Raw genomic sequence first — 23,174 nt, 5'->3', positions numbered from 1 at the left:
AGTAAAGAAAGACAAAAAAACTAGAAGTGACACTGTGCTTATACTTTTGAAAGAATCCCCATGATAATGTATTTATAACTGTTTCTAGTATAACTGCATATACTTATATATTTAATGAAGAATCATATAAAGACATATTAAATGGTATTGGTTGATGCGAATATTTAGAAAATTAGAGTCCTGTTTTTATAATTCTCCTTTTCAAACAAAAAACTTCATGATCCATACAGAAGTTCAGTTTCTAATTTGCTTTCCTGGACGACAAGATTGCCAGCCAAGAGCAACACTGTGTAGAAAGTAGAAAGTGCTTTTTAAAGAATGCATACCAGACAGTAGCACTTTCTTTGAGAGGGAAGACTTTTAGTCTCTATTGTGCATATACTTCTGTATTATTGATAAATATTTTTTAAATGAGGATGTGTTATTTAAGTTTTACTTAGCAATCATCTTTGATTGATTCATAATTACTGAATTCAACTCTTTTTTTTAAAATCACCATTTTTATTTATAAAATCTTCACAGGGCAGAGGGCATGGGCAAGGAAGTCAGGCAGCCTCAGTTTATACAATGGTTGCGGAGCTGGCCTCTGAGCCTCAGTTTTCTGCTCTGTACTTATAGGGTTAACAATGCACATTCACTAGAGTGGGTGTCAGGATTCTGCTACCCCATGTGAAAGCTCCTTCAGCTCAATAAAGCAGATTTCCTTCCTTCCTGCAATGTTCTAACACCATTTAATAAACACACTGTAAATTATGCCTGAGATTTTAAATGGGACAAATATTCCTACATACATAATCTCAGTGGGGATTCTACAAAAGTGTTCAGAAAAATACTTTCTCTGCTGAAAAGCTGCTCCTGACAGGAAGTTTTTGTGAGAAAATTCTGGAAGGCTGCTTTAGGCACTTTTTACAAACTATTCCTAGTCCAAGAAGGCCCCAAGCAAAAAAGGTCAGGGACAGGGTTGCTCTGCTAAACTCACCCATAATTCTGAGACCATGGGCAAGCTATGCAACATTTTCTGGGGCAAGGGTTTGGTAGAGAGCTCCTGAATGTCTAAAAACACTCTGGACAGGGTAAACCTGCTTTCATGAGAGACTAATGATCTATCGTATCTTGTCTTTCTCTATATCCCAAATATGCAGTGAGGAATCAAAGTGAGATCTAAAATATGCTACATATATACATATGTGTATGTATTTATTTTACATGCTGTTTAAATTAATGACCATAAATACTTGTGATATGACCACATTCACTACTAATGTGTATTCTATGTACATTCCTGACATCAACTACTCACCAAACTGGTTAGTCCTGCAGTGTCTCAGAGTTCGAACAGTGTCTGCAATCATGTGCTAGAAAGTAAAAAAGGAAAGAATATATCAATGGAAGTGTTATTTAGGGTGTTGCTGAAGTAGCAGTGCTTTCTGGGAAGGAGGGATAGTCTTAACACCTTTAGAGATGAGCTATACTTAAAGCCAAACGTAATTTCAATTGATTATATTGAGCTTGCATAACAAAAGGATATTTAGTCTTTGTGTGCACAAATGGAGGCTTCCAAATTGGGTTGCACGGATTCTGGGCCATGGAAAAGCATGCCGTGAAGAAATCAGCCCTCCCACCCCATCTTCCTGTCCACATTTGCTTAAGACTTTTTCTCTGCAGGTGAGGTGGCACCTTCTCTCCATCAAGCCTTTCAGAGATCTCCCTTCTTGACCTGGGAGGTTCCTTTCCCACCATACCACTGTTCTTTGTGCTGTGTGCATTGTCCCCGTCATTGTTGGAGCACCTGCCACATATCACACATGTAGATGCCCATGTTAGTGCTGAAGGGAGGCAGAAAGCTTTGTGGGCTCAAAGGCTCAAATGGTGGCAGGATGTGGGGTGCTTATGAATGATGAATGCTTTCTACAACATCAACATCTCTGTGAAGACTAGTTTCTGTTCATAATTTACAGTCCCTCCTAGCATCTTCAGTATTTTAATTTAATTTCTTTCTTTTTTTGGTTCCAGGGCTTAAACCCAGGGGTGCTTAACCCTTGAGCAACATTCTATATCTTTTTTATTTTGAGACAGGGTCTTGCTAAATTGCTTAAGGCCTTGCCAAGTTGATGAGGCTGACCTTGAACTTGCAATCCTCCTGCCTCAGTTTCCTGAGTTGCTGGGATTACAGGTGTGCATCACTGCACCTGGTTTTCTAATTAAATTTAAGTCCTCATGATCTCCAGTCTTCTTAAATGTGCAGCTGCTTCTGACAAGATCCTATCTCCTTATATTTTGTACCTGCTATGGGCTCCTAGCTATCTCTACCAGTATCAGTTTTCCATGATGGCAGACATAGCATTTTGGGTGAAATTATTCTCCATAATGGTTCCTCCTACTCTACTGCCAGAATAATTTCTAGATATTGTTGTCATCATAGTCTAGCTCTCTGGTGTCTCTAGAGAATATATATTAACTCCCTACTCTGTTTCATACCCAAATCCAAACATGATCCTGTTTTTCAAGAATCAACATCACTCATTAACTGGTCTTCCAGAATCCCTGACTGGGCACCATCTTTCCCATTTTGTCTGAACACAGGATCAGCCACATATAGCAAACTCTGAGTGGATTATTGCTGGAAGAATAATGTTAGCCATAAAATTTTTTTTTCACTTAAAATCCAGCAGAATGACTGAAATGATATTTGAATATGGCCTACTGATTAAATTGTTCTCACAACTGTACTGCTAATGTACTTCCACTCAATAGTGGAAAATTAAATGGGACAGTGATTACAGCAGCAGCTCAAGTGGCATTTGCAAAGGAAATGAGACCTGACTCATGTCTATGTGAATGTATTGTTAAATTTCCTTCCCCAAATTTTACTCCTATTCCCAGAACAGTTTTCTCCTTGTTTTAGGCCGTGGCGTCCCATTGATCTCTATCATGTGCCATTTATGCAGTTCATTCGAGTCTCCAGCTGAGGTAAGGCTGCATGTGGCATTGAAATCTGAGTCCTGATTCTCATTTTCAGGCTCTCTGAAGGGGGAGGGAGGAAATATTTTAAAAGATGATGCTCTTAATATCGAGGGATTAAAAAAGAGAAGGAGAAATCCTTTGTTTCTTTACCATTTGATAGTTTGAGATGGAAACATTTAGAGTTGCTGAGGCAGCAAGGAACTTAGCCCAGGGAACAATAGAAATCTTATTAGAGCCAATGAGCACTTCTGGATCTGCATGTGGTCTGATCTAATGTGTTGGCCTGTGTCAGCCAGATAAAGATAATACACTGAATTATCTGCTAGCTGGCTTAAGTTAATATCCATCACCAGGAATTGGCTTCTCACAAGTTAATTCACTTAGGTTCTATTGGTTCATTATTGTGAAAGATGATCCTGTTTTAGCTTCAGTGAAACCCTGGCCTTTGCTAAAACATTTTTTAAAAATACTCTCTACTAGGAAGGTCAGTTTCACTCTCTAGCATTCAAGTATAACATAGATTCATGTGTGACATAAAACTGATTATTTTTTGTCCTTTTGGAAAAATTCTAACTTCACCCTATATTTCCCATGTAAGGTTGGGTCAACCTGAAGCATGCTGAGTATCAGGTGCCATCTTAAGTCTTAAGAGGACCAGGAGCTCACTCATAGCACAAAGTCTTCTCTGTTTAGAAATGCTGTGCTAGCAACTGCTGGATAGTGGTGTGTGTGCTTACACAACTGCACCTATATCCTCATTCTCCTCTCTGGAACTTAAAATAGATTATTACTTATGTCATACTACTTCCTTAAACTTTCTTAAAGAATTAAGGGTATGAGATGGGTATGGTGGTGCGTACCTGTAATTTCAGTTTCTCAGCAGGCTGAGGCAGGAGGATTGCAAATTTGAGGGCAGCCTCAGAAACTTAGCAGACTTTGTCTCAAAATAAAAAATAAGGGCTGGGGATGCAGCTCAGTGGTAGAGCAACCCTAAGTTCAATTTCCAGTACTGAGAAAAAAATAAATAAATAAAAGGTGTGTGGGGGTACATTACTAATGTTAGTGAAATCAGTATTATCTAGGCTTTGTTTGGGTTCCCACTGCTAGTTGGGAGTCTTAGCACATGAAAGCTGGCATTAAAAGGCTTCTGACGGATTGCTGAGATAGCAGGGAAAAACCATTGATGGTGGAGAGAAGGAAAGGGTGAGGGTACAGGAATACTTCCATGGCATTCACTTGTGCCTTTATGGAATTGTTCTCTCATTTTGGTGGCACTATCTAAGGGAAATGACACAGAAGCTTAACCAAATCACTGATTCACTGTGGGGAGAAGGTCAACCATGAGTTTGCACTTAACTACAGGCAACAGGTCACAGAAAGCACAGCTGTTCCAACTTGTACTGTCTGGGTCAAGGTGAAAAAGTGACTAGACCTTTATAGAGAATCCAACTTGGTGTGACCCATCTCATTCCACATCTTCACACATGCTATACCAAGTTCATCTGGTATTCTTAACCAGGAGGCAAAGTAAATACTGATCAAAAGCTTCATATTACTGTAATCATTTCATTAATAGCAACTGTTGGAGATTAACCTGTTAGAGAAGAGAATTCTAGTGACTTTAGCCTCTGGTTGCTAATAGGTAAGCTGTGATCCTCAAGACATTACACAACAATGCTGAAAATAATTAAATAAAGACAAAAATAATAACAACACTTTATATCTATTTCTGGCTGGGTTGGTTGGACTAAATAGAGCATCTACAACAACTAAACTCTGATTTTAGAACATACAGAGAGCCTTGAAAATTAATCAACATTTCTACTTCAAAATTAATTAGTCAATGAAGCAATTGTCTTCAGAGTAGTTAGAAGGGCACTATGGAAAGACATCTGAAGATGTCAACTTTCAGACTCTGTCTGAGCTGAGGAGCTGTACAAGAGCTACCAGCTCTTCCTGTGTAGCTTCACCTTGTGTGTGGCCAGTCAGCCTAATGATCAAAGCAGTTCTCTTATGAGGCAAAGGTCAGATGCCAAACTGTATTTGGACACATCAATTTGAACTGTTCTTTGGTCATGGTCTATGGCCCCTACCTCAATCAACCTTCTCTCAGAGGCCTGACCCAGTCTCACTGGGAGCAGGGGTCAGTTCCTAAATGAGTTCATGCAAGTTCATTACCATTACTGAAAAGGTCACCTGAAGGTCAGGATCCCTGGAAAAGGTTACCAGGATCATCTTTAACCATGGCAGAACATTTAATCTATGACACTAAAGTTCATCTGTCAGACAAATCTGTTCCTCTGGTAGTGTAAGTGGGTCTCTCTGGAGGACTATACATCACAGCCCTCTGTTCTTACGGTAACTCCTCATCTGCCTACAGTCAGGCAGAAGGGCTCATGGAGCCCACTGTAGGACAAAGTACCTGGGAGAATCCTGAAGAACATTCAAAAAGAGACATTTGGGAAACACATATGTGGGAAACAGACTAGACCCCCCAACTCATGAGCAGGCAGCTCCTGTGTCAGAGCATGAGGGGTGGTCATTCCTTTCACTTGGAGACTCTACAAATCCCAAGTTCATATCCAAGCTTGGGGTACTGGGAGGCAGACACATCTGCCCAGCAAGACTTTCTCATTTTGTACTTCTAAAGCAATGCACCTCGAGGCATCAGGAGATGCTCTAAAGAAGCAAAGCTCAATCTTGAGTGCGTGAACTCCTCCTGACAGGGGCCTTACATTTGTACTCTGGTTCCATAATAAATCCTCAATGATTAATATTCACCCAATGAAGTGTTATTTTTAAAAATAAAGCACACAGTTTCATTTTTGTTCCCTAAATCTTGCTAGCACGCTTATTTTTAAGTGGAATACGCGGTGTATTGACAATGTACAAAGTGCAGCCAATTAAGCCCCTGGAAGTCTCTATGTGTTTGATGGAGAAACATACTCAACCATTTGATTAAGCTGATAGACTTTGTTTACAGTGGGAAAAAGGAGAAACGATGAAATCTACCTACCAGTTTTTCGAAATTGACGAGATTATCCAAAAATGTTTTATTTCCTTCATGAATAAATGTTACATCTGAAAGTTAAAAACAAAAAGACATATGTACTGTTAGGAATGGGTCATGGAGCAGGATTGAAGAGGTCTGGAAACAATGGAACGTGTAAATATTTCTTAAACTTGATGGAATTATTCCACACATTTGACCAGGCAGTTTGAAATTAAACCTGTATAATATCTGCTATGAAAGTGCATGATCAATCTCCCTATCTCTCTCTCTCTCTTTCTCTATCAGTTTAACATTACTGAAAGATCATGCTCTATACTCTTAGTCAAGTATTGACTCCAACCTGCTAGAAAGAAACTAACATTATTCTCTGACTGAATTGGCCATTATGTTTTTAGGCCAGACAACTGAGCAGAAAATAAATGAATACTCAAACACAACAGGATTTTAATATCTATGTGTTTGAATTTTTAAAAAATCCCTGGCAAGGTATATGGGATTTGCTTGACTTAAAATAGTTAAAATTTAGATTTAGCTATTCAATTTAAATTTTTGGTTCCCAGAGTGGGTGCCTGATTCTATATAGGAAGTGAGTGAGGAAAGGGGCAGGGCTGGAAACAGCTGGATTTCTGGTCCCATCTGGCTGGGTAGAAGGAAAACATCACTGATGAACAGGGAAATAAGGCAGGCAGGGTGAAGGTACACTTTTGGAGGGAGGGAAAGCTAAGTTTTGCTTGAGACTCACAAAATTTAAAGTGACCAAGTAATTAGGGGTATACACACACACACACACACACACACACACACACACACACATGAGATTCAAATAAAAATCTCTTTTGGGTTGCAAAATACAGAGAAGTGCCTCCTTGAACATCAGACTCAATGAAGATAGTAACTGAATCTCTGATAACGAACAATGTACACAAATTCAGACCAGAAAGTCCATCTCTGAGCATTTACAAGGATCATAATAAGAAATATACTATAATTTAAAGAGCACAAAAATATTCATGCTTTATCACAAACATGGAAATCTAATCAAATAAAAATAAAAATTGTGATCAAATAACCTGATAGAAAAAGAGGGGAATGAAGGGCTTTAAAACTCCAATAAACAGAAAAAAAATCATATTTGCATTTAATTAGCACTTTTATTCTGCTGGTCCCTAGGGTCTAATATAAGATACAGAGCTTCTGAAACCTGCCTACAAAACACTGGGCCACTGAGCTTTGACTGTCTGCCAGGAGATGACTCCAGTGACATGGTTACAGCACACACTGATACAACTCTGACCAAGGTTTCCCTGTGCACAGCCTGCAGTGTAGCCTGCAATGTTTTCATAAGCTGCTTTTCCTTTTAAACTGGTGTCCTAATAGGAAAACGATTTACAATTAATTACACAATCTGACACTCTCTGGTTATTTTATTATCTTTCACAAATTTGCTTTCAGAACATAATTGCAAGCTTTCACTTTGTGACACAATATTTAGAAAAGTGTAGTCAACAGAGTTAGCTTTTAACTTTTGTGTACAGCAAACAAAACAGCTCGTTGTCTACATGAAACACAATTTGGAAGCTTGCCTTTACTTCCTCACAGAAAATTCCAGATTCCAGATGCCTCTCAGAGCTCCTGGGTCCCTTTCTGCACCTTCCCCCTATGTTCCTGAGGACAATGGTGACAATGATGTCAGACACAACTTGAAGTGCTGTACCTGCATTAACTCATTTAACCCTCACAAAAGACTTTATACAGTAAGACCCTAGGAGGTAAGCAGGTGAGAAACTTGGGCCCAAAGGACATCCCCAGCTGATCCATGCCCCTACTATAAGCATCAGAGCCAGGATTCAAACCCAGAGAGTTGGGGCCCCTCCCCATGCTGCCCCTCAAGTTGAAGAGTCTTGGGCCTTTCTTCCAGTTACAGTCCACCTGCTGAATTTCTGGCACACTTGCTGCCTTTCCAACTTTTGAACCGTTTTCCTCCTCACTCCCTCCTGCTTTAAATCTCCACTCTTCCTGGGGGTTTCCTCTCAGGCTGAACTCAGGGCCAGGAGAGGCCAGGAAGAGGTTGATGAGCAGGGAGCTGACTAGACCAAGCGGCAGAGAGAGGCTGGAAGGGGCTGCAGCCCAGAATGGGAAGGGCCGAAAGTGGCTGAAGAGCTGATGTGGCTGAATGGCCAATGTGTGATGAGGAAGGAGTAAGAGAAAGACAGCCATAGGTAGTGGGCTCAAAACTAGGATGTGAGAATTTAAGTCACGGGATATGATTTGCCAGGTCCTTTTCTCAACCAGAGACACTTGAACACGCTCCAAACACCTCCTCCTAAATTTGAACTGGATGAAAGGATACTGAAGAGATGGCAAGTGGTGGAGGAAGAAGAAACACACAAGCACCCTGACAGTCCTTTCCTTCAAATACCCCCGCAAACCTGCAACAGTAATCTGTGCTCTGAGATAGACATGCAGCTCCCCGCAGGGACTACAGTTAATCCGCAAACACCCCTTGATGATTCACACTAGTGCAAGGGACCACCATCTTCAAAAATCACAGAGGGTACACATGCTGCTCAGCTGCTGTGGACCTCAGCTCTGCTGGAGCCTTCCTCTAGCACTCATTTAGGCTTCCATTCATCCCTTTCGGAACTGGCTTCCACAGCACAGTAGGGGGAAAGCACATCAAAGGCAACAAAATTCAACTGGGAAAGAGGAAAGCTGGCAGCTGGAAGGATCCCCAGGTAATCCACTTACCTGATAATCTGCATGCTTACAAACACAAAGGGCGACACTTGGGAGGCCTGAGCCTTCCCAAGCACCCAAGGAGTTCAGTTTGGTTCTATTCTCTAGTTAAAAGCAACTCCAAGTAGAAGGTACAAAGAGGGAGGAAAAAGAGTTCATTGAAAATTAAGTCAGTTGCTCTAAATCTAAAATAGTTCATTACCACTTTAAAAAAAAACACACAATAAAAAAAATCTAAGAGTTAAATAAAGTTGTGTATTTTTTTTCAAAGATACCTCATCTTGGGGTATGATACATATTTTTAAAAATTTCATTCTATTTTCTCCTGGAAATGATCTCAGACAAAAATGGTAACTTTAAACACAAAAGAATACTAATATTGTTTAAGTTTTGTAAGAAAGATTAAAGTAAAGGAAAAATAAATGCTTACTTAAACTCAAGAAGGTGTCTAACGAAAAGAAGAAAAATGTTTAATTTCCTACTTGTTCTTTTGGAATGAGTGAATATATTTTTCAGTAGAAAAAAGCAAAATTTGTTTTGCTGCCAACAGAAAGGTCTAGATAAACTCAGTAGAGCAGAAAATTGTGTCTAAGCTAAGATGTAAGTGTGAGACACTTGACTGCATTAAACATTTTGGGAGAAGAAGCACTAATACACAGTACATATCTATACTCTGATCTAATGAAGTTAAAGGGAAACCATCAACTAATTTCTTATCACCTTAAAAGCATTTATTTTTTCAAAAATTTTTTCTTACAAAAATCAATTCCTTTCCCACAACCTTCTGTATTTTCTAGTGTCCCTTCTTGTATCTAAATGATTCTAAGTGCTGTTTCTCACCTGCCACCCCTTTCCCTCCAGTTGATGTTTTATTTTGCAAATAGAAAGCATGAGCCTGAATAAACTTATCTTAAAACTTAACAAAAAAAATCAACTGAGCTTTTAAATTGTTACTTCAGCATAGCAATCTCTCCTCATTTCAGCCATTAACACAATCTTTTCAGTTGGAGTGGAATATTCTGTGCATCTATCTCTCGGTCACCCTTATATTCTTGCTTCACAGGGATTCCTGCTTCATATTAGATGAAGAACAAATGAGGGACTGAAGAGATGCACAAAAACTCTCAACAATTCTGTAGGCTCTGGCTGTTCTGGAGCAGCTGAGGAGGGAGGCCAGCATTATTGCCAGTGGGATAGCAGTGGGGAGAGGCAGGCCTGAGGATGGGGAGGCCAGGCCAGCCAGCTATACAATTCCAATGCAACCTACTTCCAGAATCACATTTATGGGTTCAATCACTGGGGCCTGGCCCAGTGGAAGTTAGCTCTGAAGGGCAGAAGCTGGATGAAGGGATATTCCTACAAAATCCCTTCTAAGAATCAAAACATGGTCAAGAAAAATTCCCAAATCTTTCTTAGGGAAGCATACAGGTGAATGTACAAATAGAATGTCAGGATTATAGGCCAAACCCAAGAGTTCCCTTTTATTTGTCCCCCTGGTTTGAAAGAGCGATCACTGAGATACCAGTAAATTTAAACGTCAGGTTTCACAGTGAATTATATGGTGCTCTACAGAACAGAGTTCAGTTGTCTCCCTTTGGGCTGTCACTTTCCCAACTGAATTCCACTCCTTGAAAGCAGATTCTCCACCAATAATTATTTTTTATATTTATTTTTTAGTTGTGGTTGGACACAATACCTTTATTTATAAAATAAATATATTTTTATGAGGTGCTGAGGATCCAACCCAGGGCCTTGCATATGCGAGGCAAGTGTTCTACCGCTGAGCCACAACCCCAGACCTCCACTAATAATTTTTATCTATTATGTTGCTTTGATGAAAGGGATTCCTCACATAACAACACAATATGGGCTGTATCTCCAAAATTCAGCTTGCAAACACACAGCACGACCAATCACCATTTGGGTCCTTTATGCCAGCCTTGTTCTTGTTTGAGTTAAGTATATTTCGGACTTAAAGAAAATAATACCAGGCTTAGAAGAAAAGTAAAATAAAAACACAAAACAATGTAAGTGAAAGTCTCTGACATCTGCTTAAGCACAATGAAGCAGTCAATATTTGAGTATTTGAAAAATGATCACAAGCAAACACAGGTATGAATCTCAAAATTCCTGTAAAGAAATAAACTGAGATTCCCTTTTTTGCCTTTTATAGTTAGAGTGATAAGCTTCTGAAAGATGGAATTACATAGTACAAAAGGTAGAAAATAATTACCTTTAAGCAATAAGGGCATGAAAGGAATTTTTGGTGGCTTCATCTTTTTGAATGCATCTCTGTAGGCTTTGTGGTTTAGGGAAGGATCCTGCCGAACCAAGCAGATTACAGAGAGAAAGAAAAATCAATGGTGCTATAGAAACAATTCCAAATCTACTTTGATAAACAATTTGAACATGACTTAGATATAGAGCAATTCTTCCTGAGAATAAAGTAGATAAAGGTTTCCTAGGAGAATAAACTCACTAAATTAGGGCCAGAAATCTAAGCAATGGATGAAACTCAAGTTACTGGTTTACAATAATGGGAAATGACTGCAGAAGAGAGACACCTTTTGATTGCCCTATTATTTTCCTCAAATAGGTTCTTTAAGTACAGTTTCCTCTACATAATTTCTATCATGAGGTAATCTCAAAGGTCTTTTGTTAGTACGCTACAAAGAAAAACTGCCTTCATAATGCAGACAATGTGGAGAAAACATGAGAACACTGGTTTACTGTGCTATAAAAAGAAAACTATAAACTTTGGATCTAAACCTAAGAAATAGTAAAAAGGAGAAAAGGCAAAAAATAAAAAATAATGCGAAGATGTTAGTTGTTACTAAATTTATACTGATGAATTTCGTAGGCTTTGAAATGGATTCGGCTTAAAATCTGTCTTCAGAAAAATCACACTGAAAAGATTATTCTCAGCACCTTATACATGGAGAGGAAGAAGCAGAAACTGCCAGCTCACTTCATTCCTTACAAAGCAAAGCTCCTATTTCATGTGTAAGCAAACTTGTTGAGGCTCCCTGACAGTGGAGTACAGAATCAACCAGTGAAATCTAGAAGGCAATCTGACGCTAATGTTAATTTGAAGAATAAATCCCCTCCAGCCCAACTACTTACTGTTAAACTTTCAAGTTCAGAGAAAAGTTTCTTGAACTTCCCAGGGATTTTCTAAAAAACAAATACAAACAATGAAAGGTCACAGAAGTCAGTTATCGTGAGAGGCATTGGGAGTTTTCAGTAAGGCGGGCTTACGTGTGTCACATTTTTGAGCATAAATACCTCGGTCATCTGGCTCTCCCCTGATTGTTTCTCATTATGCAATTTTCATCATCTCCTTAATATGACGTTGCTTAGAAATGTTGCTAAAAATAACTTAATATAATAGCCACATGATTCAGGAATCTAGCTGGTTAGACATTCCACACACTGTTGATAATTTAATAAAAACTTAGATTTTGGTTCCAAAGTCTACCTTTGATGAATGTTCTCATCTTCTTAATAGTCTTTCTGAGTGGGAAATAATGATGTTGGCTGACATTTTTTATATAAATGATATAACTGCATTTTACTGTAGAGGGTGAGTTAGTGAAGGGCCATGAAAACCTATGTGACAAAGCTTGCACTTTAATGGATTGAATCACTAAATCGTCAGGCTCAACCACACTGACAGGTGGCATGTAAAATGACAGAGAATGGGAACCTACGCTATCTTCCAAAGAAAAATTCAGGCCAAATGACAAGGGTCTGAAAGGTTGCAGCCCACCTTCAACATGAGGAAGTGAAAACCTGGATGCCTTTCATAGGGACCTAGTGACCTTCTGGGTTTCAGAGCTCAAGCTTGCAGCCAGGCTCAGTGTGAATTCTGACTCTGCCCCTTTCCAGTTGTGTATTTTTGGTGTGAGTCTGCAAGCTCTCTGATCTTAAGTTTCTTTAGTACACATACCAAGTAAACTCATGAAATGAATACAGTCTGTGGCTGACACTTGGCAAATTCCAGCTATTAACATTAACGATGTTCAAAAAATGTTTATGGAATTTCTGTTTCCAAACCAAGTAAAAAATAATGAGGCAAATTCTCATTATTAAATGATTCATAAATGTTGTTTTCAGTTTGATAATTTTGAGTCTGGACTCAGTTTTTCCAGCAAGCAGACAGTCTAATACATTTGAAAACTGCTCTCCTGCCTTCGCCTCCTGATGAATGGAGGACAAATTTAAAGATATAAAATGCAGACTTTTGCAACTTTTGTAACTGACTTTAACCTTTTTTCTGAGCTTTATGCCTTGGTCTACTGGATATTCCATACGAACGTCCCAGTGATACCTCAAAGCTAACGTGTCCAAAGTCAAACTGTTCTACTCCAGGGGTCTGGTCCATTGGCTGCTTTTGTAAATAAAGTCTTATTGAAACACCATCATGGCCTTCTACGTATGTGGCTGTTCTTACACTACAATGGCAGAGTTAAGTAGCTACAACAGCAACGATGTGGTCCTCAGAGCCTAAAATAAATTTACTATCTAGCCTTTTTCAAAAAAATTGCTGACCTCTGATTCGGTTCCTCAAACCTCTTTCTTTTATTACCTTTTTTTTTTTTTGGTACCAGGAATTGAACCCAGGGACACTTAACCACTGAGCCATATCCCTAGCCCCTCTTCTTTTTTCTTTTGCCCTAGCCAGAGGTGCTCTACCACTGAGTGACATCCTCAGTCCTTTTTATTTTGAAATGAGGTCTCACTAAGTTGCTCAAACTGCCTTGAATTTGCATTCCTCCTGCCTCAGCCTCCCTAGTAGCAGTGATCACGGGTGTGGGCCAGGGTTTCTTGTTAGTCTTCTCAACTACCCTGAGATGGAATGAGTTCCTTCACCTGCTCCTCTCTGGTCTAAGGATGCTGATGCAGGGCTTCATTCATCATATGCACACTATGTTCTAAGGTACCCATTTTCTATCAGCCAGGGCACTGATACAGTGCCCTGCACACAGTAGGCAGTCAATATGCAGACTAAATGTGAGCTATTTGAACATAACTGAATTATTTCTATTCCCAATTTTTGCAAACCAAATTTTCTCTCGAGGTTTAATTCAAATTCTGCTCTCCACAGGCCCCTTGACAGCCACTTGTTTTCCATCCTGACAGGTTGTGGCATTTGTTGCCCATCTCCTGTAACCTTAGGATGTATGTGAATGTCTTGTTTGCTTAACCAGAGCAGGCAAGCCTTTCATTTCTTTTCTTTTGAACCCCTTTAAGGAGCACTGACCCTGACCCCTGGATCACAAAGTACATTCCCCCAGAGATGGCCCACTGAACAAAAGGGAATCCATGGAGAGAATGGTATAGTCAGTGACAGCAACTGCTCCTGAGAGGCCACCACAACCAGCTATACACAGGCTAGAGCCAGAACAGATGACGAGATGGTTACAGAGTGAAAAGGGAGAGGAAGGGCACACAGTGAGGTAGTGGGGCAGGGAAAGGAGGGAGAAGGAGAGGAAAGCAGAGGACAGAAGGAGTCGGGCTGTGAAGAGGCAGAGCCAGAGTCCGAGGTCTATGTCTGGCTCTTTAGGGGATCCCCAGGTTTGGTCCTTCCCATGCTGTCCTCAGGGCTCATGTGACAGAACTGGAGTGGGCTCCTCTATCTTCCAACCCCAAAAAACTTTCATCATTCAAAGAGGGAGGACAGTCAGCATTTGGGGGCCTCAAACTTATTACATTTGTGGGCCTTCTTTTAAAATAACTGTACTTTGACAAATTTTACAAAGATATGTGCTGTGCATGTGAACACGATGCTGGAGACTTACAGATGAGAGACCTTGAAGGTCAAATTCATGAACATCACTGCAAACCCACTTCTGAGCACATGGCATCATGCAGGCCAGACTGTGACAGGACCAGCCAGCATGGCAGTGGTGCTCCCAGGAGGAAGGCTGATCACAGCTAAGGAATGTTCTACAATTTTCATCACTTTCATAGATATTAGAGAACTGTTTTAAAGAATATTTGATGGAAATGCTCCCTACCACATTGACCCATTACTGTTCAGCATTTTTAGCCTCCTAGTACTTATCACATTTAAACTGTTTAAATAAATTTAAATTTATTTTATTCAGCAATATTAAGGATAGAATCCAGGGTCTTGAGCATGCTAGGCAAGCCATCTACCACAAAGCTACACAACCTACCCATAAATCAATTTATTTTAAATAAAGGTTTTCCCTGGAATTTCTTTTTCTTTCTTTCTTTCTTTATTCCTTCCTTCCTTTCATTTTTTTGCCCATGCTCAACCCCCCTGCAATAGGACCCCAAGACTCACCTCCCAGGTCTGTGACAGTCGGCTGACAGAAGCAGTGTTAAGGCCCATCACAATGGCAAAGAAAGAATTCAGGTTTCTCTGGGCTTTGCAGCTATGGAATAAAGGAAAGCAGAGTACACTTTGAGGAAATAATCTTTCAATGGGTGATCACAAAAGATAAAGCTGGAAAGACTCTTTCAGGCCAGAGTTCATTCTCCCTGCCCTTCACTGCCCAGGGGAGGAGTGAGAACCCTCAGCTATTCCTAAAGCAAAAGAAGTGATCCCGTGCTTTCGCTCTTCTTTTAAGAAAAGGTCTATGCTCTTGACACCTCCTGACATTTCACAAGATCTTCTCTCCTTTAAAACCTATTTTGTATGCATTTATAACTTCAACAGAACAACCTTTAATTCACCTTTTTCTCTCCATGCCATATCCTCTTCTCTTGAATTGGTCTGCTATTCTCAGTTTTTGACAGTCAAAAGCACGTCTCACCTCATGGGCCTATGTTTTCCTCCTCCCACCCTACTTAGACACATTTTCTTTGTTACCAACAAAATGACTACTATATTATGTATGTGTTTAAAATACAGCATCTATCCTGGGGTTTCTTTCTCACCTTTCTCATTAAAAAATAAGGAAATAAAATGAAAGCTAGGATCATGTTGAGCCCCAGGTACTCTATAAGGTTATCCATTCTGCATAATATCAATCACCAGAGACCAATCTGGTCAATATCCCACTAATTTTCAAAGTTAGGAGAGAGGGCTTGGACTTCAGACCAGCAAGAGCAACCTGTGAATTCCAGACACTTCTTTATCTGGAGAGCATTTGAACACAACTTTTTTGAAGTAAGACTTTAAGAGTAACAAACTGTTCCGCCTTGATAACTAAACATCAATGTGTTTAGCAGTGAGCCAGGCACTCAGCAGGTACCTAGCAATGCTAGTTTAGTTTCCTTCAGATGCCATTTCTTCCATCATACCTCCAACAACATCTCAAAGGAAATTTTGGGACAGGGTCTATAATTCTGCTTTTCTAGGTAAATATCATGTTATATTAGGTACTGGAGGCACTTCACTATCATCACCAATGGCTACATTCATCAAGAACATATGCATGATTTATTTATCCAGCTAGTGTTTGCCTTTCAGTTATTTTTAGTTCCTCCCTGACAACTTTTTACTAGCAAATGCTAGGAAGTCTTTAAAGGTTCTTGAGGTTCCCCCAAAGCTATAAATATCCAGAGGCACAAGGAGTATAGTTTATAACCAGGGAAATGGTTTGGGCTGTTAAAGTTTGGGCTGTTAGAGAAGAGGCAGAGGCTGCTGCCTAGTGAATCAGACACTGTCTGAGTCCAGCTACACCAGACTTCCAAGAGGTTCTTCTCCCCATGAGCAGTAGAACTGGGAAAGTACTGCTGCCTCCTCACTTGGGTGGCACATGTCATCAGGCATCTCACTGTGGAGCCTTGGCTGGAAGGGCCTATCCCTCTGAGTCCTGCCAGTTTTAGGCTGTCAGCTGTCTCTGGTAGGTGTGAGGCAACTGGGCCTCATTTCAGTTGACCCCTTTACCTGGTTCCTTGTCAGCTTTCCCCTGGTGGTCCTGGCTTGGTAGATTCCATTAATATGAGAATGGCTGCTGTCTTAGGCCTCAGTATGGTGATTCCACCTCTCCTTGGTCATTAATTCACTTATTGTACTCCTTCCTCCTCAGACCCCTGGAAAGCTCACACCAGCCAGAACAAACAAGAGCTAGCTCCACCTCCTAACTTGATGTTTTGAAATACCCAACCCTGTGCTGAGGCTCTGGTCAGAGGGAATGTTCCATCCCTCTGCCAGAAGCACCTTGCTGGGGGTCTCTCTCACTTCTGGTCATTCCACCTGATAGAGGCTCCAGTAGTTATATCATCCCCTATGGGCAGCAGGCTCTTAACATTAGAGTATGTGTCCATTTATTTTTTATATTCTGTCCATATCCAATTGCCTCACATACAGCGAGCTCTTTACACAGCATTTCCCAAAGTTGAAACAAGAACTTTTGGGGAAATAGTTTTAATATTTTTATGATAAAAAGTTTATTATTCATCTTTTTTCAGCATCATTTACCATATAAAATTTTAAATAAAATTCCCATCTTTTTATCTGTTAGCTCCTACAAATATTTTTCATAGCCCATAAGGTTTTTTCTTTATAGTCAAACATAAAACAACAACAACAAAACACAAGCTAACTGATGGTTGTATCTGTTTAAAAAATAGAACTGAATTAATGTAAACACAATTTATGCAGAAGACAAATTTTACAGTGCAAATATCAGCTACTATTCAAGTCTGGAATCCTGTTACCATGGGTCATTCATTCCACGAAAAGAACAGACTGACACTAAACATTCCAGCCCAGCAAACACTCCTTTGTCTCTGTGAGGAAATAAAATCCACTCAATCCACAGAGGTGGGGGATGGGGATGCTGAGGAGGGAAACATGAATATGTAAATAGGATGCCTTAGGCAGAGAAAACACTTCATGTTTGTGGAAATTACTGTTTTCCCTTGGTTGTTCCTACTAGTGTGATTATAAGGAATTTAACTTTATGTTTCTGTTGGCATTCCATCCCATGGGCCAGGATAGAGACCAGTACCATAAATAATTCAGGAGCATGGAGCTATATGGAGAAGATATGAATATATTTCTTTTCCCTGAGGATAGATATAATCTTATACTAGGAATGGAGCTGGGTGGTATCATTTTACTCCTTGGAACCTTGATGTCCTATTTCTCCATGTAACAGCCATTTATAAGAAAGCTTTTTACCTAAAAGAGACTCATCTTTAGGAATCTTATAGTCTATTTTAGAATATACAGGCTGAATTAAAAAAAAAAAAGCACTTGGCATAAAAGCAGTCTAAGATTCAACCTGTTATCTTCCCTTACATCCCAGTCACAGCAGACCTGGGTCAGGTGCTTCCATGATCTCTTGCCTTGGTAAACACAAGCTCCTCCTTCTGGGGTCTTTTCACCTATGGTACAGTTTTTGAATGGCAATTCTGATCAGATCATTCTGCCTCCTTAAATCAGATGAAAGTCAGGATCTTTCATGGTTTGGTAACATTTTCCTTTGCAGATAAATCTCTAACAGCTTCCTTACAAACATCCCTCTATATTCCCCAGATTTGTGGAGGTGGCTTCCCTGGCCAGACTCTGCTTCTGTCTCCAGTGAGGCTGCTCCATGGAGAGAATGCTCTTTAGACCTTTTACCTATCAAATTCCACCCAGAATGCAAATATGTCCTCAGACACTACTTCCTTCACCAGTGTTTCCTGATTCCGATTCCACACCCTGGATATGAGCTTTCCCTTCCCTGAAGTCCCTTACAGAATCAGACCTCATCCCAGGGCATTCCCCAACCCTATTCTGCACAGCAGCTGGTTGAGCTATAGGAGTATTCCAGATGACGGCAAGTTGCTTGAAGGCAGGATTGGGCAGACTCAGTCTGATTGCCCCACACTACCTTGTATAGAACTATACATATGATTGATATGTTTCTTGAATATACTGCATTGATAGGCACAGTCAGCCCTGCCTGTCTATGCCTTCAAGATCTGCAATTCAACCAATTGCAGTTCATGTACTATGTAGTTGGGACCATGATGGTGTGTTTGTACTGAACATGTGTAGGCTTTTTTTTTTTTTTGTCATGAGTTCCTAAACAGTTCAGGATAACAGCTACTTACATAGTATTCATAATGCATTAGGTATTATAATCTAGAGAGGGTTTAAAGTATATCAATGGATGTATGCAGGCTACATGCAAATGCTATACCATTTTATATAAGGAATCTGGGCATCCTCTGATTTGGTATCCTGAGGGGGATCCTGGAACCAATCCCCTGAGGACACAGAGATGACTGTACTTGAAAACTGTGTAACATACAAACTACTTTGGAAGACAAAGAAGAAATAAAGTGGGAAGCCTAGGAGGCAAAAGTAATTGGGGAAGATTTTGATCTGCACTGTCTGTTTCTATTGGGAAGCAGTCCAAAGAACAGTCTTAGGAAGGATAACAATCTTGTACTTTAAAAAAAATAAATTTATTTATTTATTTTAATTATGTATATATGATAGCAGAATGCATCCAATCTTGTATTTTAAGAGACAAATTATTAAAATTTCATTCAACCAACACTTACTGAGTCACAGCTGTGTACCATATTCTATGTCAGGCACTGAATAGAATTGGTTCCTGTCCTAACAGAGTCCAGTGAAAGAATTAAAAGGGTAAAAAGTATGCGTGTGCTTAGGGGAGTTAGTGGATCTGGCATCTGATTTTATTCTTTTAATTTATTTACTTTTTAAAAAGTTTTGGGACCTGCATCTGAAAGTCATCTGGAAGGAAATAACATTTGACCAAGGTCTTGAAGAACAGCAGCAACTTGCTGAGTGGTAGTGGCCATTCTTGGCAGAGCCAATACCACTGGCCAGACTTGGAAGTTACTGTGCATGACAGACATATTCAGAGTAGCTGGAATATAGGCTGCACCTAGGGGGTGAGGCTCAGGGGGAAGGTAGGGCAGCTGGTGAAGGGCTTTCTAACAAAAGAGTCTGCAAAAGTTTATACAATAGGCATCAAAAAACAATGAGCAGGATCTCAGAATGCACCTGATTTTCAAGAATTCTCACTCACATCATCTTCTCTCATTTGCTGAGTCTACTGTAGTTAAGCCAGAAACACTGTAAGACTGAGTTCTGTTTATTAGTTCTGAGCATGGAACATGGTGCTTCAGTCTGTTATTTGGACATTTACTTTAAGATATAAATATTTTAAATGCAAAACTTAAATACTCAAGAACATTTGGTCATTTACCCTGATATCATGCTTTTATCTCCCCAACCATCTCATTATCACAAGGGGAAAAACCAAACCAAACCAAAGAAAACAAAAAACAAACTAAAAAACAAAACTGAAGTACTTTCTCAAGGAGATGAGAAAGTACTTTCACCACCAGCAACTTACTGAGCTGCGATTTTGATGAATTTTTTCACCAGCTGCACTCTCTTGCACAGCTGGCTGCAGAGCAGAATCTCTGTGGCCACCCAGAGCTGGACTTCATTGCATCTCTGGAGCAGAAGGCTGAGGTTCACAGTGTGCTCCCCACTTCCCTGTCTGCTGAATGTGAAGTAAATAAGCTCTTGCTGAAAGAAAATGTACCCATGCCAGGGATTATTTTTAGCACAACATAAAGCAGATAGAACATTTAGTTCATTTTTAAGAGATGCTTCAGGTAGCCACACCATATCATTCATATGTTTACAGAAAACAGAACAAATAATAGGATATTAAATTCAGAGTGATTGAGCTTTAGTTTTAGAGATGCCTCATTCAGTAATGCTCACCTAGAATCCTCATATAATTTTTCTGACTGTAAGGAAGATATCTTTATATGATAAAAATAAAAATATTCTAAAGTTATAATCACAGGTCAAATGGAATCCCTAAACTTCTCAAACTTGTTATGTAGAAAACTCAAGTGAAAACACAAGCACTACTAGTGTTTGTTAAAGTATCAGACTTCAAATCAATTATCAAATTTTAATGTGAGTTAGGACCACCTGGGGGACTTTGAGAGCTAATCAGCCTGTCCCTGATTTCTGACTTAGTAGACTCTGGACAGGCTGAAAATGCACAACTCTATCTAGTTCCCTAGTGGTTCTGGAGATGGTGGCCTGGGGACCTGCTCTTTGAGAACCACTGATAATGAGATATTGCCAAAATGTAAATAGAAAGAAAATTGATATTAAGAGCTAGTCCTAATAATTTACAAATAAAGCAGAACCAGTAACTATTTATATCTACTGCACAGAAAGCAACAGAAGAGATTTATTTTTTTTAATTTATTTTTTTAAATTTATTTATTTATCTGGTGCTGATGATCAAACCCCGGGCCTCCCGAGTACTACGCAAGTGTTCTACCACTGAGCCCCAGCCCCAGGATTTGTTTTTAAATGACAGTGTGTGCACATTTGACAGAAGTAATCCACACTCTCCCCTGCATAATCAGTGGCACTTCCCATACCACCAACACTGCCAAAGACAAAGTCTTTCAGCCTGATAAAGCACACTTCTTGCTCAAATTCAGATGGTAATATTGAAATTTTTAAATGTGAAATGTGATTCCTCATTTTCTGCAAACGGGTTCTAAACCGACATTTCAAAATAAAAATGAAACTTAAAGATCCTTAAATAGGGCATGAGGTTCTTCTTCAAAAGGAAAAGCCATTTTTGGAATGAAAAATGTCATTACATGGTAAAGTCCAACATATGGTCACACAGGGCTGTAACATTCTTCATCTCATGATTCCTATGAGCCTTTCTACCAGCCACATTTACTCATTAATCGTCTTTAGCTCCTAATCTATTATTCAAAAATGTTATTCTCTATCCAGAAGAGAGATAGTAATGGATATAAAATTTGAAAAATATCCAATATTTGAAAGAAAGTATTTGAAGTCTTAAGAGCACAGTCTAAATTTTGGAATGTTCTTAAGTAAAAGGATGGGTATACACATCTTTTATATGTGTATGTGTTCAAATATAAATATGATTACTGTAAACTTCATGCAAAAAATGGAAAAATCAAAATCAAACATAAAACTGTTCTTCAATTCCATTAAAGCATCATATATATGTGTATATATATATATATATATATATATATATACACACACAAATCATATGCCCATATAAATGTATATACACATATAAAAATATACCGTATCTGTACTACTATACACAAGTATATAATTACATTAGAAAAAAATAAAGCATGAATACATAATCCAATTTACCTAGGGTGGGGTCAGACTTCCAACATACTTTAAGTCCACAAAATAACTTTTGGACCATGCCATCCTAGCATAACTCTACCACTGCACATCAAAACATCTCTTCAAGAAGAATTCACAGTGAAAATAGCATTAGTGTTTTGATCTTTTCACTCCCTACTCACCTCGTGAATTGAATTGAACAGATTCCAATCAAAATTCATTAATTCCAGAGCAAGATCCCAAGTGTTCATTCCCAAAATCCTCATCGACCTTTGCTGTGATTCCTCATTTTCTGCAAACGGGTTCTAAACCAACAGACAAGCAAAAAAAAAGGAACCTCAGTAATTCCCACAAGTTTTACAGTGAATTGGCTGCCTGTAGAAGTGCACCAGAAGCCCAGATTAGAAAGGTAATCTTTTCTGGGTGCGCTTAATATTTTTCCTGGTCTGTTCACCTTCAGTGAGTTATAGCCAATTTAGGAAACAATCTTGGAACTGGTAGAATGTGATCAATGATACTTCACTGAGTTAGCCTCCCCCTCCTCCTCCCACCCCAAGCCAGCACACACCCACCCACAAATCTGATTATAAAACACTGCCCTGGCAGACAGCATAATGAAAGCAAAAGCCCTGAAATCACTTTGGCTGCTGGTAAGAATTAATGTGCCAGCAGGGTTAGTAGAAAAACAAACAAAAGAAATGTCATAGTGCACTTCAAAAAAGACAGACACGGCTTTTACAGGAAATATGTTTAACAAGTCTCATCCCAGATACACATTTACAAGTTTTATTAAAATGCCCGTGGAAAGTGAAAAAACTCAACATGGAATAAAAAATAAAAGCTATTTCATTTATATCCTATGGTAACTTCTTAAGTATTAGCCTCTTTCTCTATAAAAAAAATGGTGCCTAATCATAGGAGGCTGGTAACTTCCTTAAAAATCTGGCCAGAAATAATTAAATGCCAATGCAACTTTAAATTTATCATCACCATTAAAGCTACTAAAAAATAATTTGGCACCTTTCCAAAATATTTGACACTTTCTAATTAAAATACAAATTCCTCCATCATTTGAGGGGCTGGACTTGAATAGCTAATGACTAAGAGAATGAGACTTTGCAAAAATAAATGACATGGCAGAAGGAAGGGACTATTTCAGATGCCAAATAATAGTGTCTACTTCTAATCTGAAAAATAAATGATTTGCATTTCTAGAAGTTTTACATTTATTAAGAGGTTTCCTAAGTAAAAACAACAAAACAACAACAACAAAAAAAACAAAACAAAAAAAGCAACTCATAACAAAAAGATCTTCACAGAGATTTCCCTCTGAAGAACAATGATTCA

The 23,174-nt window shown here is 39.2% G+C and overlaps 1 protein-coding gene across 2 annotated transcripts in view; it reads right to left on the bottom strand.

Moving 5' to 3' along the window:
• The window catches only part of RAPGEF5 (Rap guanine nucleotide exchange factor 5), a 236,705-nt gene that overhangs the window by 5,698 nt on the left and 207,833 nt on the right, over window positions 1–23,174 (bottom strand). For both annotated transcript variants that reach the window (XM_081285924.1, XM_081285925.1), the window contains exons 19-25: window positions 22,010–22,132; window positions 20,017–20,195; window positions 15,027–15,117; window positions 11,837–11,887; window positions 10,947–11,034; window positions 5,981–6,045; window positions 1,301–1,355 (exon numbers count right to left, since the gene is read on the bottom strand). In XM_081285924.1, the coding sequence (XP_081142050.1) occupies window positions 1,301–1,355; window positions 5,981–6,045; window positions 10,947–11,034; window positions 11,837–11,887; window positions 15,027–15,117; window positions 20,017–20,195; window positions 22,010–22,132 (652 nt within the window). The remainder of the gene's footprint in view (window positions 1–1,300; window positions 1,356–5,980; window positions 6,046–10,946; window positions 11,035–11,836; window positions 11,888–15,026; window positions 15,118–20,016; window positions 20,196–22,009; window positions 22,133–23,174) is intronic.

Source organism: Spermophilus citellus (genome assembly GCF_964194105.1).
Source record: "Spermophilus citellus genome assembly, chromosome: 3".
Classification (NCBI taxonomy): Eukaryota; Metazoa; Chordata; class Mammalia; order Rodentia; family Sciuridae; genus Spermophilus; species Spermophilus citellus.
This window is presented reverse-complemented; position numbering and strand designations above follow the sequence as displayed.